Source organism: Oncorhynchus mykiss, chromosome 16 (genome assembly GCF_013265735.2).
Source record: "Oncorhynchus mykiss isolate Arlee chromosome 16, USDA_OmykA_1.1, whole genome shotgun sequence".
Lineage (NCBI taxonomy): Eukaryota > Metazoa > Chordata > Actinopteri > Salmoniformes > Salmonidae > Oncorhynchus > Oncorhynchus mykiss.
The window spans coordinates 52,821,924-52,837,625 of record NC_048580.1 but is presented as its reverse complement, the minus strand read 5'-3'; the positions used below and the strand labels follow the sequence as shown (position 1 = coordinate 52,837,625).

The 15,702-nt window shown below is 41.7% G+C and overlaps 1 protein-coding gene across 6 annotated transcripts in view; it reads left to right on the top strand.

Annotated features, from left to right (window-relative positions):
• The first annotated feature begins 332 nt into the window (after nucleotides 1-332).
• Nucleotides 333-15,702, top strand: part of LOC110491094 (plasma membrane calcium-transporting ATPase 3-like) — a 32,869-nt gene continuing 17,499 nt past the window's right edge. For 2 of the 6 annotated variants that reach the window (XM_036947221.1, XM_036947219.1), the window contains exons 1-10: nucleotides 337-813; nucleotides 2,893-3,543; nucleotides 5,195-5,392; nucleotides 5,667-5,924; nucleotides 6,217-6,342; nucleotides 10,760-10,891; nucleotides 13,936-13,974; nucleotides 14,380-14,541; nucleotides 14,727-14,941; nucleotides 15,297-15,539. In XM_036947221.1, the coding sequence (XP_036803116.1) occupies nucleotides 3,327-3,543; nucleotides 5,195-5,392; nucleotides 5,667-5,924; nucleotides 6,217-6,342; nucleotides 10,760-10,891; nucleotides 13,936-13,974; nucleotides 14,380-14,541; nucleotides 14,727-14,941; nucleotides 15,297-15,539 (1,590 nt within the window). In that variant the 5' untranslated portion in view covers nucleotides 337-813; nucleotides 2,893-3,326. Of the gene's footprint in view, nucleotides 814-2,892; nucleotides 3,544-5,194; nucleotides 5,393-5,666; nucleotides 5,925-6,216; nucleotides 6,343-10,759; nucleotides 10,892-13,545; nucleotides 13,597-13,935; nucleotides 13,975-14,379; nucleotides 14,542-14,726; nucleotides 14,942-15,296; nucleotides 15,540-15,702 lie in introns of all 6 variants that reach the window. The other 4 variants (XM_036947222.1, XM_036947220.1, XM_036947218.1 and 1 more) reach the window with 4 other exon arrangements.

Here is a 15,702-nt window from a genome sequence, read left to right as displayed (position 1 = left end):
AATTGTGATGAGGCAACATGAACATGTTACAGAGCCGTTTTCAATGTAGGGCTATCAAGTAGCTTATATAGGCCTATCTACCTCCATGAATTGATGAAAGTCATTCTGATTATTATTTCTTGTATGATGATTTGATTATTATTTTTTATTATATTGACATTTTGTTTTACCAATGGCTGTCTAAAGCTCAGACAGTCTATACAGGGATATTAGTACCAATATTCTGGACTAACGTGGTTGTAAAGTCTGGGTGAGCAAGGGGAGGGGTTGCAGGGAGGGATAGCTAGGAGCGTCAGCTCGGCAGTCGCAGCATCCATCCACCCCTCCCACTCCTACCCGTCGCATAGAACAGCCCATTTTAATGTTGCCATCATCATAGGACGAGTGCGGTAAGCGAGGAATCGTTTCAGCATGTAGACCCAAATTCTTGCTCACCAATTGGAGCTTATGCTGTATTATCAATTAGACGAAAAAATTACAGCAACGAGAATAATTGGGACCAACGACCAGAATAACAGTAATAATATCAAATAGCTACCTGCGGTCCTTAACCGTTAATTTATGCAAACACGCTAATATCTGCCTTCCATCATATAATTTTATTCCGCATTAGAGGAATTCCACATAGACGTCTGCACAATTCCGTGCTATACATTTATCTCCTGACCAGAAACAACAGATGGAACATCACGTCGGTACAGTCTACATCCTTCAAACGTTTTTGTCTGTCGGATATGAAGCGAATTTAAAAGTAAAGAACATTGGATTTCCTGTTTTTCGAAACTCTCCTTTGACGTCCTTGGACATGGCCGGGTGAGTATTTTTTATCTCAGTTCAATGGTGGTCTATCATTATGGTGGACTAAGGATAATATGGCATCAAAATGCCTCATGATATTGGAGTGACCTGTGAAAATGGCGAATATTTGCACCATTTATTAGACCTAGGCCTATTATTATAGCCTATACCTTTCTCGGTAGAACACTAGTATTGATAGCAGTCATCCAAAATATTATGGTACAGGTAAACTATGAGATAAAATGTATTCATGAATCCAATATAGTGAATTGGCTACGTAACCTTTATCAATACGACATGCTATAAAACATTTATTTGTCAGTTATTACAGGCAATTATAATTTATTACCGAGTAGACTAGGTAGGCTACATTAATGTTGTGTGCAACAAGAATATATTATTATTCATAGTAGGGCAGCATTGCCGTCTGGAATATATAAAATCCCGATTTTGCGTAATAGGGTATAGGCCTACGGGTCACTTCTATGATTTTTATGAGTATGCCGTTATTTTATATCTGAATGAGTCAAATCCGTGCACAGAGATAAATTAGTCCGCAAATGAGCCAGTCAACACGGTTATAACCTTGTAGAAGGCCAGCTCACAGATTAAATGTAGCACATTCACTCGGGCAAAATTGTATAATTTTCCCACCATAAAGAAACACACTATGTTCCAATCGTATTTTTCCATGAGCTGCAATTCCTCTGAAATCTGTTGCCTCGAAAATATGTTCTCATTCATATTAGGCCCATTATATCCCCATTCACCTCTGGAAAAACAATTATAAAAATTGTGAATATAAGGAAAGGTGTTATTTCCCTACTTTAGTGTGCATTTCTATCGTAAGGGATGGATATCGCTGACATAAAATAGAATTTGTGCAGACCAAGGTTAACACTGATATCTGAAGGTTACACGTAAAGGGCATGGTGGATTTTGACAATGTACTAAAACATGCTCCGTCTTGCAAGGGAAATTGAGGATTTTTTAAAGTTCTGATATATAAACACATATGTTTCCATTCACTTTTTGATACTGTGGAAATATAAAAACATCTTAATAAAGCCTACTCCTTCGTGCCACGATGGAGTAAATTTTCGCCTCGCATCACTCGGAGGAGAGTATCCTCTGTATCCCAGATCGCTGAGCATCATGGCTGTGCGCGTCGCCTTGGTAAAAGCCCATTCTAGACATGGATTGGCTATTTCCATACGAGCGTCACGACGCTCGTTTAGGAGACTGTACTGTGATAACAAATATTTTCTGGAAATGTGTTTAACCTTAAAAATGTTGTTGGGATTTTGATGATTCCTGGGCCCATATAGCAAGTATGGGTGGAATAGCATAAAGGGAATGCAATTCACTGTTTGAAGATGAGGAGGAGAGGGGTTATTATGCGAAGGTCATTATACAATACTCAGAATAGTGTAGGTCTGATGCATTACCTAAAGGCTTGTAAAATTCATGAGGAGACAAAATAATCAGATAATTACTTTAGATTATTTGCGAATGCCTCTAAAACATTGAATAGGTCCTAAAACGTATAAAATCATGATCATGATCGTGATTACAATTTGATGCCAAGATTCAAGGATGTAACTTAGAGTCTTAGATAAATAACATTATGAATATATTGTATATTTGCGTGGGTTTTCATCCCAGTGCCTTTCTCCTCCAATTTTTAGTTTGAACATTCATTGTGGTTAAATATGTCCCCCTGATCAGAGAGCCAACCCGCTACTAAGCAGTTAGAGAGGCCATAACATCCTAAATCAATAAACTAAAAATCAATAGACTTTTTATAAATAAATTATATCTGTTTTTTTGTTTCGTTTGATTTGTGTCCCAGTGAGGGAGGGGGTGGGATTGCAGCAACTCCTATTGGCTCATTAATAATTCTCTTTGGTGCAAATTATAGACCACATTTTTTATGATAGAGTGAAATACTGTCAAGATGCTGAAATCCTTACAACCTGAGAGTTCTTTTCAGACTTGGGTTTATTATAGCAAATGTTGACAACTCAACATCTAGATAGGGTTTAATGATGTAAGAATATTCCCTACAAAACCCATCTTCTCCATCTTCTCCAGCCTTTAGGTGAATCCTACACAGGACCTGCCAAAGCATCTTTCTCTTCACCTCCAAACGCTTGAGCCCTTCTTTCTGTTTCTCTCCTTACAAATATCTGTTTCTATGGATTGGTATCCCCCTTATCATTTTGTTTGATTCTCTTTTCTCTTCTGGGGTTGTGAGACAGACCAGATTAAAGTCTTTGGTGGAATAAACCACCGACAAATCACACAACAAAAACATTTCCAAATGTTCTTCCACACATGCCCTGATATGGAGAATCATAGAAGGGGCAAAGGAGGGAGTGGCATGGGGGAACATTAATCTAAAAATCACATAGTCAAGCATTTCCTACCCTGGCCTATCCTGGCCTACCCTGGCCCTTTTCAAAGAAGTCCATCAGAGAATCATTGTTTTTTGAAGAATCGATACACTTCTATTACCACACATTATCATGGGGGACTTAGCCAATAGTTCGGTGGAGTTCAAACCCAAGAAGCGAGGTAGTGGAGGGGGAACAGAGGTCAACCATGCAGGGGACTTTGGGGCCACCCTGGAGGACCTGCGGGACCTTATGGAGCTGAGAGGTGCAGAGGCAATTCAGAAGATCCAGGAGAACTACACGGACACAGAGGGCCTCTGTCAGAGACTGAAGACCTCCCCAGCCGATGGTGAGAGTCTCACTCAGACACACCACTCTCAGTGAAATACTTCACTGGAAACATACAATGCACTTTATTAGTCTACCTTACTAATAAAATTCAAACCAATAGGTCAAATCAACTGGATTTTTTATGAACAACCAGTTGATGATATTTTATGCTATAGCGCCACTGCCATCTTGTTTGCATAGATGGTTTCTACCAGATGTCCTCATTTGTACTGTCCTCATCCGCCTGGTTTTCTATCTGTATTTGTGCATTCCCAACTCAGTCTGCCCGAACAGGCTTGTTCATGTTATGTTGCTAAGCTACAAAAGCATCAGCAATCTGGTGGGTGTGAGGCAGAGAGACAGACACCTCCTCTCATTCATCATGGCCTCCTGCAGCAAACATAAAATAGTCCTGAGGAGAGATGTTCAAACCACTATATGAGCCGTTAATGTTTTCAGCCTATTGCTTTATTTTCACCATTATAGTTTAAAATTATGTAATTTGTCACTTTTTAGATTATGTTAAATTATACAAGCGCCTATGATTCAACAAACTTCTAATATCGGCACACTTTTATGATGATTACAAAACTATTTTTATAATTCAGTAGAGATAAATGTAGGCTGTTTCAGTTAGAGAGATGAAGGGGAATTTGTTCATGAACCTTTCATTACCATGGCAACTGTGAGAATATTGTCTGAATGAGTAAAATGTGACTTTTCACAGAGAGTCAGATTAATTATTAATTTGCATATCTCATCGCCCTGAAATGTTCCTACTCACGTGTCTTTTTATCACCAGACTGTTTCACACATCATTTCTGAATTCGGTTATAGTGCGACTACATTTTGACTACCCCCCCCAAATGGGATTGGGTGAAAAAAAGACAGAGAGAGAGAGAGGGAGAGAGAGAGAGAAAGAGAGATGGCTGGGTTGACAGTAGCAGCAGGTGATGTTTGGCAGGGGAGGACATGAGGTGGGTGTGCCAGAGCACACACCCCACAGAGAAGCAGACACACACTGACTTAGCCATCTGTGCCATTCCCACCCCATCTATCTCATTCTACTAAAAGAGCACCCAGCACCTAGTGTCAACACTCAAACATTTATATGTCTGTTACATGATTCATGTGAGTGAGTCTATTGCAATGTATTTACAGAAGTAATTGAAAGATGGTTATGCTGTGTTTTGTCTGCTCTAGTGTAGACATTTTGAAAGCATGTTATTTTAATGCTCTGTCATAATGCCTACACAAGGTTGTAAGAAACATGGCCTAAACTGTAACTATCTCAAGTTCTATGACCATGTCCTATATAATGTAATGACTGTTTATGACAACAGTATTTTTTATGGCCAGTTTCTAATATGAACCCTATTATGAAGTGTTACAGACTAATTTTCTGAAGCATGATTTGTTGAATCGGATTCCGATTCATGGCAGAGACCTGCAATTTGACAAATGTTTGGTCGTATGTAGGCATCCTGATAAAACATCCAAATAATGTTTCACTCTACAGTAATCTTCAACAGTTCTTTAACTACCCACTTACCTACTGAATTCACACAAGACTCTGATACCCTCGAATAGTGTTTTAAATGAAATCCAGTGAGGTGGATGAAGGGATGCCATGCACCATGTTCAGTAGCAGCATTCCCTGTCCTCTCTAGGCCTATCGGACAACCCGTCAGACCTAGAGAAGCGTGGCCAGGTGTTTGGCCAGAACTTTATCCCTCCTAAGAAGGCCAAGTCGTTCCTGGAGCTGGTCTGGGAGGCCCTACAGGATGTAACTCTCATCATCCTGGAGATAGCTGCCATCATCTCCCTCGCACTGTCCTTCTACCAACCGCCTGGAGAGGAGAGCGAAGGTAGGTGTGACTGACTGTCCAGGTATCAGACTTTGGCCTTCCGCATGCCTTAATAAAGCATTGATTAGCCCTCTGAGCTAAAGCCTAGGCATTAGCTATGGGAGTTAACACAGGTTTTCAGTTATCTCAGTTAAGGTAACTCATCAGGTGAGCAGAGTCCCCTCTTCCCTCACTTCTCTGCCCCCTCACTCTCTCTCTCTCTCTCTCTCTCTCTCTCACCTATTTCTTTCTCTCTCTGCTCTATCTTTCTTCCTATTTCTCTCTCTCTCTGCAGCGTGTGGGAATGTGGCATCCGGTGCAGAGGACGAGGGCGAGGCGGAGGCTGGCTGGATTGAGGGCGCGGCCATCTTGCTGTCTGTCGTCTGCGTAGTGCTGGTGACGGCCTTTAACGACTGGAGCAAGGAGAAGCAGTTCCGGGGGCTGCAGAGCCGCATTGAGCAGGAGCAGCGATTTGCCGTGGTGCGGAATGGCACCGTCATCCAGATCCCTGTGGCTGAAATGGTGGTTGGGGATGTGGCCCAAATCAAATACGGTCAGTCCAGGATCAGGAGAAGTCCCCTGATGTAGTATACCTGGTTGGACTATCTATGTAGCTACCTGTGTATAATGCATTTGTAGTTCCTTTGACTGTATCTTACAGAAGGTATATTAAGAATCAAACATTCATAACAGCTCAACCATAAATACATAAATAATACATTAAACATATCTGGTTTTGTGTAGATTCCTATTAAGCAGTCATAACAATGTTTGGATTCTTATAATTCCTTATAGATCCTTATTTCTCTGGTCCCTTGTCTCCTCCTGCTTCCACTCCCACACAGGTGATCTCCTGCCTGCTGATGGGATACTGATACAGGGCAACGACCTGAAGATCGATGAGAGCTCGCTGACCGGAGAGTCTGACCATGTAAAAAAGTCTGTTGACAAGGACCCCATGTTGCTGTCTGGTGAGTTGTTTGCATATAATACAGTAGTCATGTTACAGTTGGGCGAAAGAGGCCATGCCAGAGGTGTTTGCATCTGTGCAGTATGTTTGTGTGTCTCTGATCACAGAGATAGTAGATTATGTAAACCAGCTAGTAAGCTAGCTAGCTAGTTAGCTATGCTGTTGAAACAATCTAACTAGTCTTTGACCCGTGATTGGAGTTTGTTGTGCTGCTGACACCTGCCTCTTAAGCATACTATCAAATTGAAACCTTCCCTTTTACTGGCTGTGATATGACACATGCAACTCAAAACAGAGCCACTACTTACACTACCGTTGGGCGCCAGTAGCTTCTGCCTGCAGGATGAGTGCTGTCAGTGGGCAGAGGAGCGGGGGAGGGCGACTTTGTGTCTCTGTGTGCTGGCTGCAGTGCCGAGAGGGGAAATCTCATTGCCTCTCCCAGTGAGAGAGCGACTCCTCCCTGTTCCCTGGAGCCTGACAGGGCTAATCGGATTGTAGCCCCTGGTCAGCATCCTGAGCACCGGGTCATGAATCCATTAGACCCACAGGGGACCCTCACTCATCCTCTACCCAATAATGATACTCGGAACTGGACTCTGCTACTCACTCCATAGGTCCACCAGGCTAGGTCTATGCAGAGATCTAAATTAATCATGCTGTTGTGATGGTGATGTAGCAGCCTAATCCACATTGCTGATGGTGCAGAAGATCAAATATTGAAAGAATTCAGCTGCAGGTTCAGCAATATGTATGATGTGATTTTATCAATCAATGAACACAATTCCCTTTTCTTACCATTGATTGTTTTTTCCCCAGTATCTGTCACACTTACCTCTCGAGGTGCTCATACATCACTTGATGTTTAGGCCACCACACATTGGATGAATGCAAACTCTGTAAATGCTGTGGAATTTTTATTTTTTTTATTTTATTTATTTCACCTTTATTTAACCAGGTAGGCCAGTTGAGAACAAGTTCTCATTTACAATTGCAACCTGGCCAAGATAAAGCAAAGAAGTGCAACAAAAACAACAACACAGAGTTACACATGGGATAAACAAACGTACAGTCAATAACGCAATAGAAAAATCTATATACAGTGTGTGCAAATAAAGTAAGGAGGTAAGGCAATAAATAGGCTAAGAGTGGCGAAGTAATTACAGTTTAGCAATTTACACTGGAGTGATATATGTGCAGATGATGATGTGCAAGTAGAAATACTGGTGTGCAAAAGAGCAGAAAAATACAAATACATTTTGGGATGAGGTAGGTAGTTGGTTGGATGGGCTATTTACAGATGGGCTGTGTACAGCTGCAGTGATCGGTATGCTGCTCTAACAGCTGACACGTAAAGTTAGTGAGGGAGATATAAGTCTCCAACTACAGTGATTTTTGCAATTCTTTCCAGTCATTGGCAGCAGAGAACTGGAAGGAAAGGCGGACAACTTAGGTCGTGGCTTTGGGGAGGACCAGTGAAATATACCTACTGGAGCATGTGCTACGGCGGAGCTATACCTAGCAAAGACTTATAGATGACCTGGAGCCAGTGGGTTTGGCGACAAATATGTAGCGAGGACCAGCCAACGAGAGCATACAGGCCGCAGTGGTGGGTAATATATGGGGCTTTGATGACAAAACGGATGGCACTGTGATAGACGGCATCCAATTTACTGAGTAGATTGTTGGAGGATAATTTGTAAATGACATCGCCAAAGTCAAGGATCGGTAGGATAGTCAGTTTTACGAGGGTAAGTTTGGCAGCATGAGTGAAGGAGGCTTTGTTTGCGAAATAGGAAGCCAATTCTAGATTTAACTTTGGATTGGAGATGCTTAATGTGAGTCTGGAAGGAGAGTTTACAGTCTAGCCAGACACCTAGTTATTTATAGTTGTCCACGTATTCTAAGTCAGAACCGTCCAGAGTAGTGATGCAAGTTGGGCGGGCGGGTGCGGACAGCGATCGGTTGAAGAGCAGGCATTTCGTTTTACTAGCATTTAAGAGCAGTTGAGCAGGCCACGGAAGGAGTGTTTTATGGTGCTGAAGCTCGTCTGGAGGTTTGTTAACACTGTGTCCAAAGAAGGGCCAGAGGTATACAGAATGGTGTCGTCTGTGTAGAGGTGGATCAAAAAATCACTAGCAGCAAGAGCGACATCATTGATGTATACAGAGAAAAGAGTCGGACCGAGAATTGAACCCTGTGGCACCCCCATAGAGACTGCCAGAGGTCCGGACAACAGGCCCTCCAATTTGACACACTGAACTCTATCTGAGAAGTAGTTAGTGAACCAGGTGAGGCAGTCATTAGAGAAACCAAGGCTGCTGAGTCTGCCGATAAGAATGTATCAGTTCCAGTTAAAATACATTCAATTTACTTGTTATAACCATTTTCATGCTGTGGTTTAGTGCACAAGTTCATAACAGTCCCAAGCCATTACATATGTAAGCAATCATCAACATCAAACATATTTAGCAGTATTCTGAGCTATTCCACTCCCTGGTATTAGGCAGTGTGAACACTGTTATTGAACAACTCCTGGTCTCTTGTGATAAAGTATTTTAATTAATGGGAACATAATGGAGCTCTGCTGTACAAAAGTAATTAGATCACCGGTCAGTAGGCGAAACAGAGGAAAGTGACCTTACTCAGTGATTAAAAACACAAACTACAGTAGCTCCAGAGTGTAATTGGTGAGTGTAATTCTGCGTTGCCTCTGGATTCCAACCAGCCTTCCCAACTTCACACCACAGTCAGGCCAACCATGCAAAACTGTAGAACAAGAGTCGAGCTTGTCACTCAAGGAATGAGAACTGGCTTTTAGGTCTCAGCGAAGATGACGTCACTGTGTAATATGAACTTAGCAGTCCACTATGTCTACATCATAGAAATAAACACAGATTTTTCCACAATAACCTTCTTTGAACAGCATATTGATTGCAAACAATATTAATGGAAATTCTCCCTTCTGTTTGAGGTGCGACATGATTAATACAGTGCATTCGGAAGTATTCAGACCTCGTCACTTTTTACACATTTTGTTATGTTACAGCCTTATTCTAAAATGTATTAAATCATTTTTTCCCCTCATCAATCTAAGCACAATACCCCATAATGACAAGGCAAATTTATTCAAAATAAAAACAGAAGTACCTTATTTAAATAAGTATTCAGACCCTTTGCTATGAGTCTCGAAATTGAGTTCAGTTGCATCCTGTTTCCATCGATTATCCTTGAGATGTTTCTACGTCTTCATTGGAGTCCACCTGTGGTAAATTCAATTGATTGAACATGAGGTCCCACAGTTGATAGTGCATGTCAGAGCAAAAACCAAGCCACGAGGTCAAAGGAATTGTCCGTAGAGCTCCGAGACAGGATTGTGATAAAGGCACAGATCTGGGGAAGGGTACAAACAATTTCTGCAGCATTGAAAGTCCCCAAGAACACAGTGGCCTCCATCATTCTTAAATGGAAGAAGTTTGGAACCATCAAGACTCTTCCTAGAGCTGTCCGCCCGGCCAAACTAAGCAACGGAAGACGGAAGCCTCTTCAGTAAAAGGCACATGACAGCCCACTTGGAGTTTGCCAATAGGCACCTAAATACTCTCAGACCATGAGAAACAAGATTCTCTGTTCTGATGAAACCAAGATTGAACACTTTGGCCTGAATGCCAAGCGTCACATCTGGAGGAAACCAGGCACCATCCCTACGGTGAAGCATGGTGGTGGAAGCATCAAGCTGTGTGTGTGTGTGGGGGGGGGGGGGGGGGGGGGGGGGTCAGTGGCAGGGACTGCAAGACTAGTCAGGATCAAGGGAAAGATGAACGGGGCAGAGTACAGAGATCCTTGATGAAAACCTGCTCCAGAGCACTCACCATCCAACAGGACAACGGCCCTAAGCACATAGCCAAGACAACACAGGAGTGACTTCAGACAAGTCTCTGAATGTCCTTGAGTGGCCCAGCCAGAGCCCAGACTTGAACCCGATCAAACATCTCTGGAGAGACCTGAAAATAGCTGTGCAGCGATGCTCCCCATCCAACCTGACAGAGCTTGAGAGGATCTGCAGAGAAGAATGGGAGAAACTCCCCAAATACAGGTGTGCCAAGCTTGTAGCGTCATACCCAAGAAAACTCGAGGCTGTAATCGCTGGCAAAGGTCCTTCAAAAAAGTACTGATTAAAGGTTCTGAATGCTTATGTAAATGTGATGTTTCGTTTTTTTTTTTTTTTTTTTTTTCAAAATTGGCACAAATTTCTAAAAACCTGTTTTTGCTTTCTCATTATGGGGTGTGTAGATTGCCGAGGGAAAAACAAACAAATAATTTAATACATTTTATAATAAGGCTGCAACGTAAAAAAATGTGGGAAAAGTAAAGGGTTATTCCCATGTCTATTTAGGAATTTGATCTTTGTATCCCTTTAGGAACGCATGTGATGGAAGGCTCAGGAAAGATGCTAGTTACTGCTGTGGGAATCAACTCTCAAACTGGAATCATCTTCACTCTACTGGGGGCTGGAGAGGGGGAGGGGGAGGATGAGAAGAAAGACAAGAAAGGTAAGATAATAAGACAGGCTGAAGGTGTAATGTCATTAAGACGTTCGGTATAATTTTTGTGAGTTAAAATGGATATGAAGAGTTTCGTTCCAAAACGCTATATATCCATTTTCAGAAATGTTAGTAAATGAGCTTTTTTTAAAGAACTTATTGAAAGTGATTGGTGTGTTTTTTTTCCCATATCTAATCATGACATTTTCAATGACAGACAGGTATTTGTTAAAAATCTATCAATTGATGGTTTTATTTCAGAGAGACAATCACATTTTGTTGCAAAATTAGATATATCCTCCTCTCTCTCAGATTACAACTGTACAAACGATACATTTGTGACATACATTTTTTGTTATATCTTTTAAACTGTATCAATACAGTAATATGAGATCTGTGTTCTTGTCAAAAGTAGTGCGCTATATAGGGAATAGGGTGCCATTTGGGAGGAGGCCTAACTCTAACCAAAGACTATAGCCTCAGGCTAGATTTATGATGAGTTTAATTTATATGTTAATTATACAGGATATGAACAATCCATTCCAGCTAAACAATGGATATACAGTTGAAGTCGGAAGTTTAAATACACCTTAGCCAAATACATTTAAACTCAGTTTTTTTTTTACAATTCCTGACATTTAATCCTAGTAATAATTCCCTGTCTTATGTCAGTTAGGATCACCACTTTATTTTAAGAATGTGAAATGTCAGAATAATAGTAGAGAGAATTATTTCTTTCAGCTTTTATTTCTTTCATCACATTCCCAGTGGGTCAGAAGTTTACATACACTCAATTAGTATTTGGTAGCATTGCCTTTCAATTGCTTAACTTGGGTCAAACGTTTGGGTAGCCTTCCACAAGCTTCCCACAATAAGTTAGGCAAATTTTGGCCCATTCCTCCTGACAGAGCTGGTGTAACTGAGTCAGGTTTGCAGGCCTCCTTGCTCGCACACGCTTTTTCAGTTCTGCCCACAACATTTCTATAGGATTGATGTCAGGGCTTTGTGATGGCCACTCCAATACCTTGACTTTGTTGGCTTTAAGCCATTTTGCCACAACTTTGGAAGTATGCTTGAGGTCATTGTCCATTTGTAAGACCCATTTCCGACCAAGCTTTAACTTCCTGACTGTCTTGAGATGTTTCTTCAATATAGCCACATAATTTTCCTGTCTCATGATGCCATCTATTTTCTGAAGTGCACCAGTCCCTCCTGCAGCAAAGCACCCGCACAACATGATGCTGCCACCCCCGTGCTTCACGGTTGGGATGGTGTTCTTCGGCTTGCAAGCCTCCCCCTTTTTCCTCCAAACATAACGATTGTTATTATGGCAACAGTTTTTTTTCATCGGACCAGAGGACATTTCTCCAAAAAGTATAATCTCTATCCCCATGTGCAGTTGCAAACTGTAGTCTGGCTTTTTTATGGCGGTTTTGGAGCAGTGGCTTCTTCCTTGCTGAGCGGCCTTTCTGGTAATGTCGATACAAGACTCGTTTTACTGTGGATATAGATACTTTTGTACCTGTTTCCTCCAGCATCTTCACAAGGTCCTTTGCTGTTGTTCTGGGATTGATTTGCACTTTTTGCACAAAAGTACGTTAATCTCTAGGAGACAGAACGCGTCTCCTTCTCGAGCGGTATGACGGCTGCGTGGTCCCATGGTGTTTATACTTGCGTACTATTGTTTGTACAGATGAACGTGGTACCTTCAGGCATTTGGAAATTGCTCCCAATGATGAAAGAGACTTGTGGAGGTCCACAATTTTTTGTAGAAAGTAGATGTCCTAACTGACTTGCCAAAACTATAGTTTGTTAACAAGACATTTGTGGAGTGGTTGAAAAACAAGTTTTGATGACTCCAACCTAATTGTATGTAAACTTCCAACTTCAACTGTATATCGTTTTGTAACAAAACTAATTTTAATACACATCTAAAATATATTAACCAAAATATGAGACCAGTGATATTTTACACACCCATAAGCATTCACTTCTGATGAAAAAACACAAATGTAAAAAATGTGTGCATATAACGTTTTGGAAATTAACTTTTCATATATACATGGATGTATTTACATATGATTGACTCACAATGTCTGTTTCTTATACTATATATACACAGACATATGTATATAAGTATCATGCATTGGCAGTTTCAATAGGTGCATTGAAGAGATTCTCCATTAAGCTGTGTCATTCAAGGCCTGATGTTCCTTCTGCTTATGAGACAGAGAGAGCAGAGCATCTCTGAACTGTACTGTGTGCATTTACAGTACATGGGCAGAGACTTTTCTCCCTGTCTCCCTCTCCTTGATATGAAGAGTGGTAGCTAGCTGCTTAATAATTATATCTAAAAGCATAGGAGTCTGCAAAGCAATCAATACTTGAATGGAAAGAGGGAGAGCAAGATGGGGATGGGGTTACACAGAGGGGGAAGCCTCTGGTTAGGACGAAGCTTCACAATGAAGACCACAGAGAGACATGATGCAATGGTTTACTTATTTGCTGCTCCTGAGGTCTCATACATTCATTTTTTTTCATTCCTTGTTTGTTGTTTCTGTTGCTCATCCTTTTTACTGTTTTGATTGTTTTTGTCTCTTAATTTGATAAAATCTCTTATTGTCCCTGTCCCTATCTCAAATCCCAAACCACTATCTCATCAGAGGGCAATAATACCCCTGCAGTCGAAGCAAAACAGATCAGCATCACGAATGGTAGGTGTTTCCCCTACTAGACTAGTTAGATTGGTGAAGGGGTTTGCTAGAGATATTCCATGGGACTCCCATGGGAAATTGTGGACCCCTAATGTAATTGGAAAAAAAAATAACAAACTGTAAAATATTTTGAAAAGTAAGTTTAACATGTTTATATAAGTCGTTGCGATTTCTTCACACGTTTCTGTCACTTTCATTTTGTCTATTCATTTTCCCATTCGATTTTTACTCCTTTAGGGGGGTTCAAATGGGAGCAATGTTTGCCTCCCATGCAGCAATATGTCTGTCACATTCAGATGTATCAGTCTAGATATTTCTCTTTCTCTCGCCTAATCTCAGGCAAGCAAGACGGGACACTGGAAAACAATCAGAACAAAGGTAAGAAACAGGGGGATTCCAAAGCAGAGGAATCATCCATAATTTCAAGTAGGCTACTTTATGTAAATCCTTTGGGGAACTATGCAAACAACATATGGCATGAGGTAATAATTTATACAAAATATTTTAAAACATTTTACTTCTCAAATAAGATGGAAACAATATCTTGATTTATGTTGAAAACATATTACCTGTACGTTTGATAATAATGGGTTGTATGTTTACAGCCCTTTTCATTAGGTATCATAAGTGCTTTACATCCTGTTACAGTTGCATACTGTAGCTGTAGAACCCACCTGGGGGAAGCATGGCAGCCATTTTGTGCTGATAACGCCCACTAGACCTCTTGGCTTTTTTCTAACCGTCCTAAACACTCCCTAACTTTGTGACAACCCCCAACCTTAGCCAAGAAACAGGATGAGGCTGTTGCCATGGAGATGCAGCCCCTGAAGAGCGCTGAAGGTGGGGAGGTGGAAGCGGAGAAGAAAAAGGGCAACGTGCCTAAAAAAGAGAAGTCTGTGCTCCAGGGCAAACTCACTAAACTGGCCGTGCAGATCGGGAAGGCAGGTGAGGGCTGATTCTAAACGTTCAGCATTCATAATCCATTTTTTGCTGGCCTGCTTGTTCACTCTGACTTGACCTGTGTATGCACAAGGTTGGCTAGCAGTGCATACTCTACTACCGACAAACTCTTCACATTGTTCTTTGATCTAAGTAGCCATGTCTGTGTGTCTGTCTGTCCTCTTCCTCAGGTCTGGTCATGTCAGCCATCACAGTGATCATCCTGGTGATGTACTTTGTGATTGAGACCTTTGTGGTGCAGGGCCGGGAGTGGCTCACTGAGTGTACCCCCGTCTATGTGCAGTACTTTGTCAAGTTCTTCATCATCGGCGTCACAGTGCTGGTGGTGGCTGTGCCTGAGGGGCTGCCACTGGCTGTTACTATATCACTGGCCTACTCTGTCAAGGTAAGGGTAATAAACTCTGTGTGTGTGTGTGTGTGTGTGTGTGTGTGTGTGTGTGTGTGTGTGTGTGTGTGTGTGTGTGTGTGTGTGTGTGTGTGTGTGTGTGTGTGTGTGTGTGTGTGTGTGTGTGTGTGTGTGTGTGTGTGCGTAAGTGCTTGTCTGCGTGCGCACTGCTGTAGACATTATGTGACAATCATGTTAAATCGTGTTTTTGCTCGAATATCCCCCATATGGCAAAATCAAGGCACGATTACACTATACTATATATTGTACATGCAGCTGAATTGTATTGTAGTTTCTCAGGTGGAGGCCTAACAGTAAGATCCATCTCCGTCTGTTTCCTTCTCCTTCCCTGTAGAAAATGATGAAGGACAATAACTTGGTGCGCCACCTGGATGCCTGTGAGACCATGGGCAATGCCACGGCCATCTGCTCCGACAAGACAGGCACCCTCACTACCAACCGAATGACCGTGGTGCAGGCCTACGCAGGCGACCAGCACTTCCACAAGGTCCCACACCCTGACCAGATGAATCCTAAAGTGCTAGACACGCTCGTCAATGCCATAGCTGTCAACAGCGCCTACACCTCCAAGATTATGGTGAGAGGGTGGATTAGGAAAGATCGATAGATACTTGCACATTGTTGAATGCTCCCACATTTTTATTGTGGATAATGTCTGCAATGCGGAATGGTAAAGGGACACAACTTTATCTTTCCTGGTTATTTTCTGGTTAACTTGCAAAGACATTTACATCTTTATT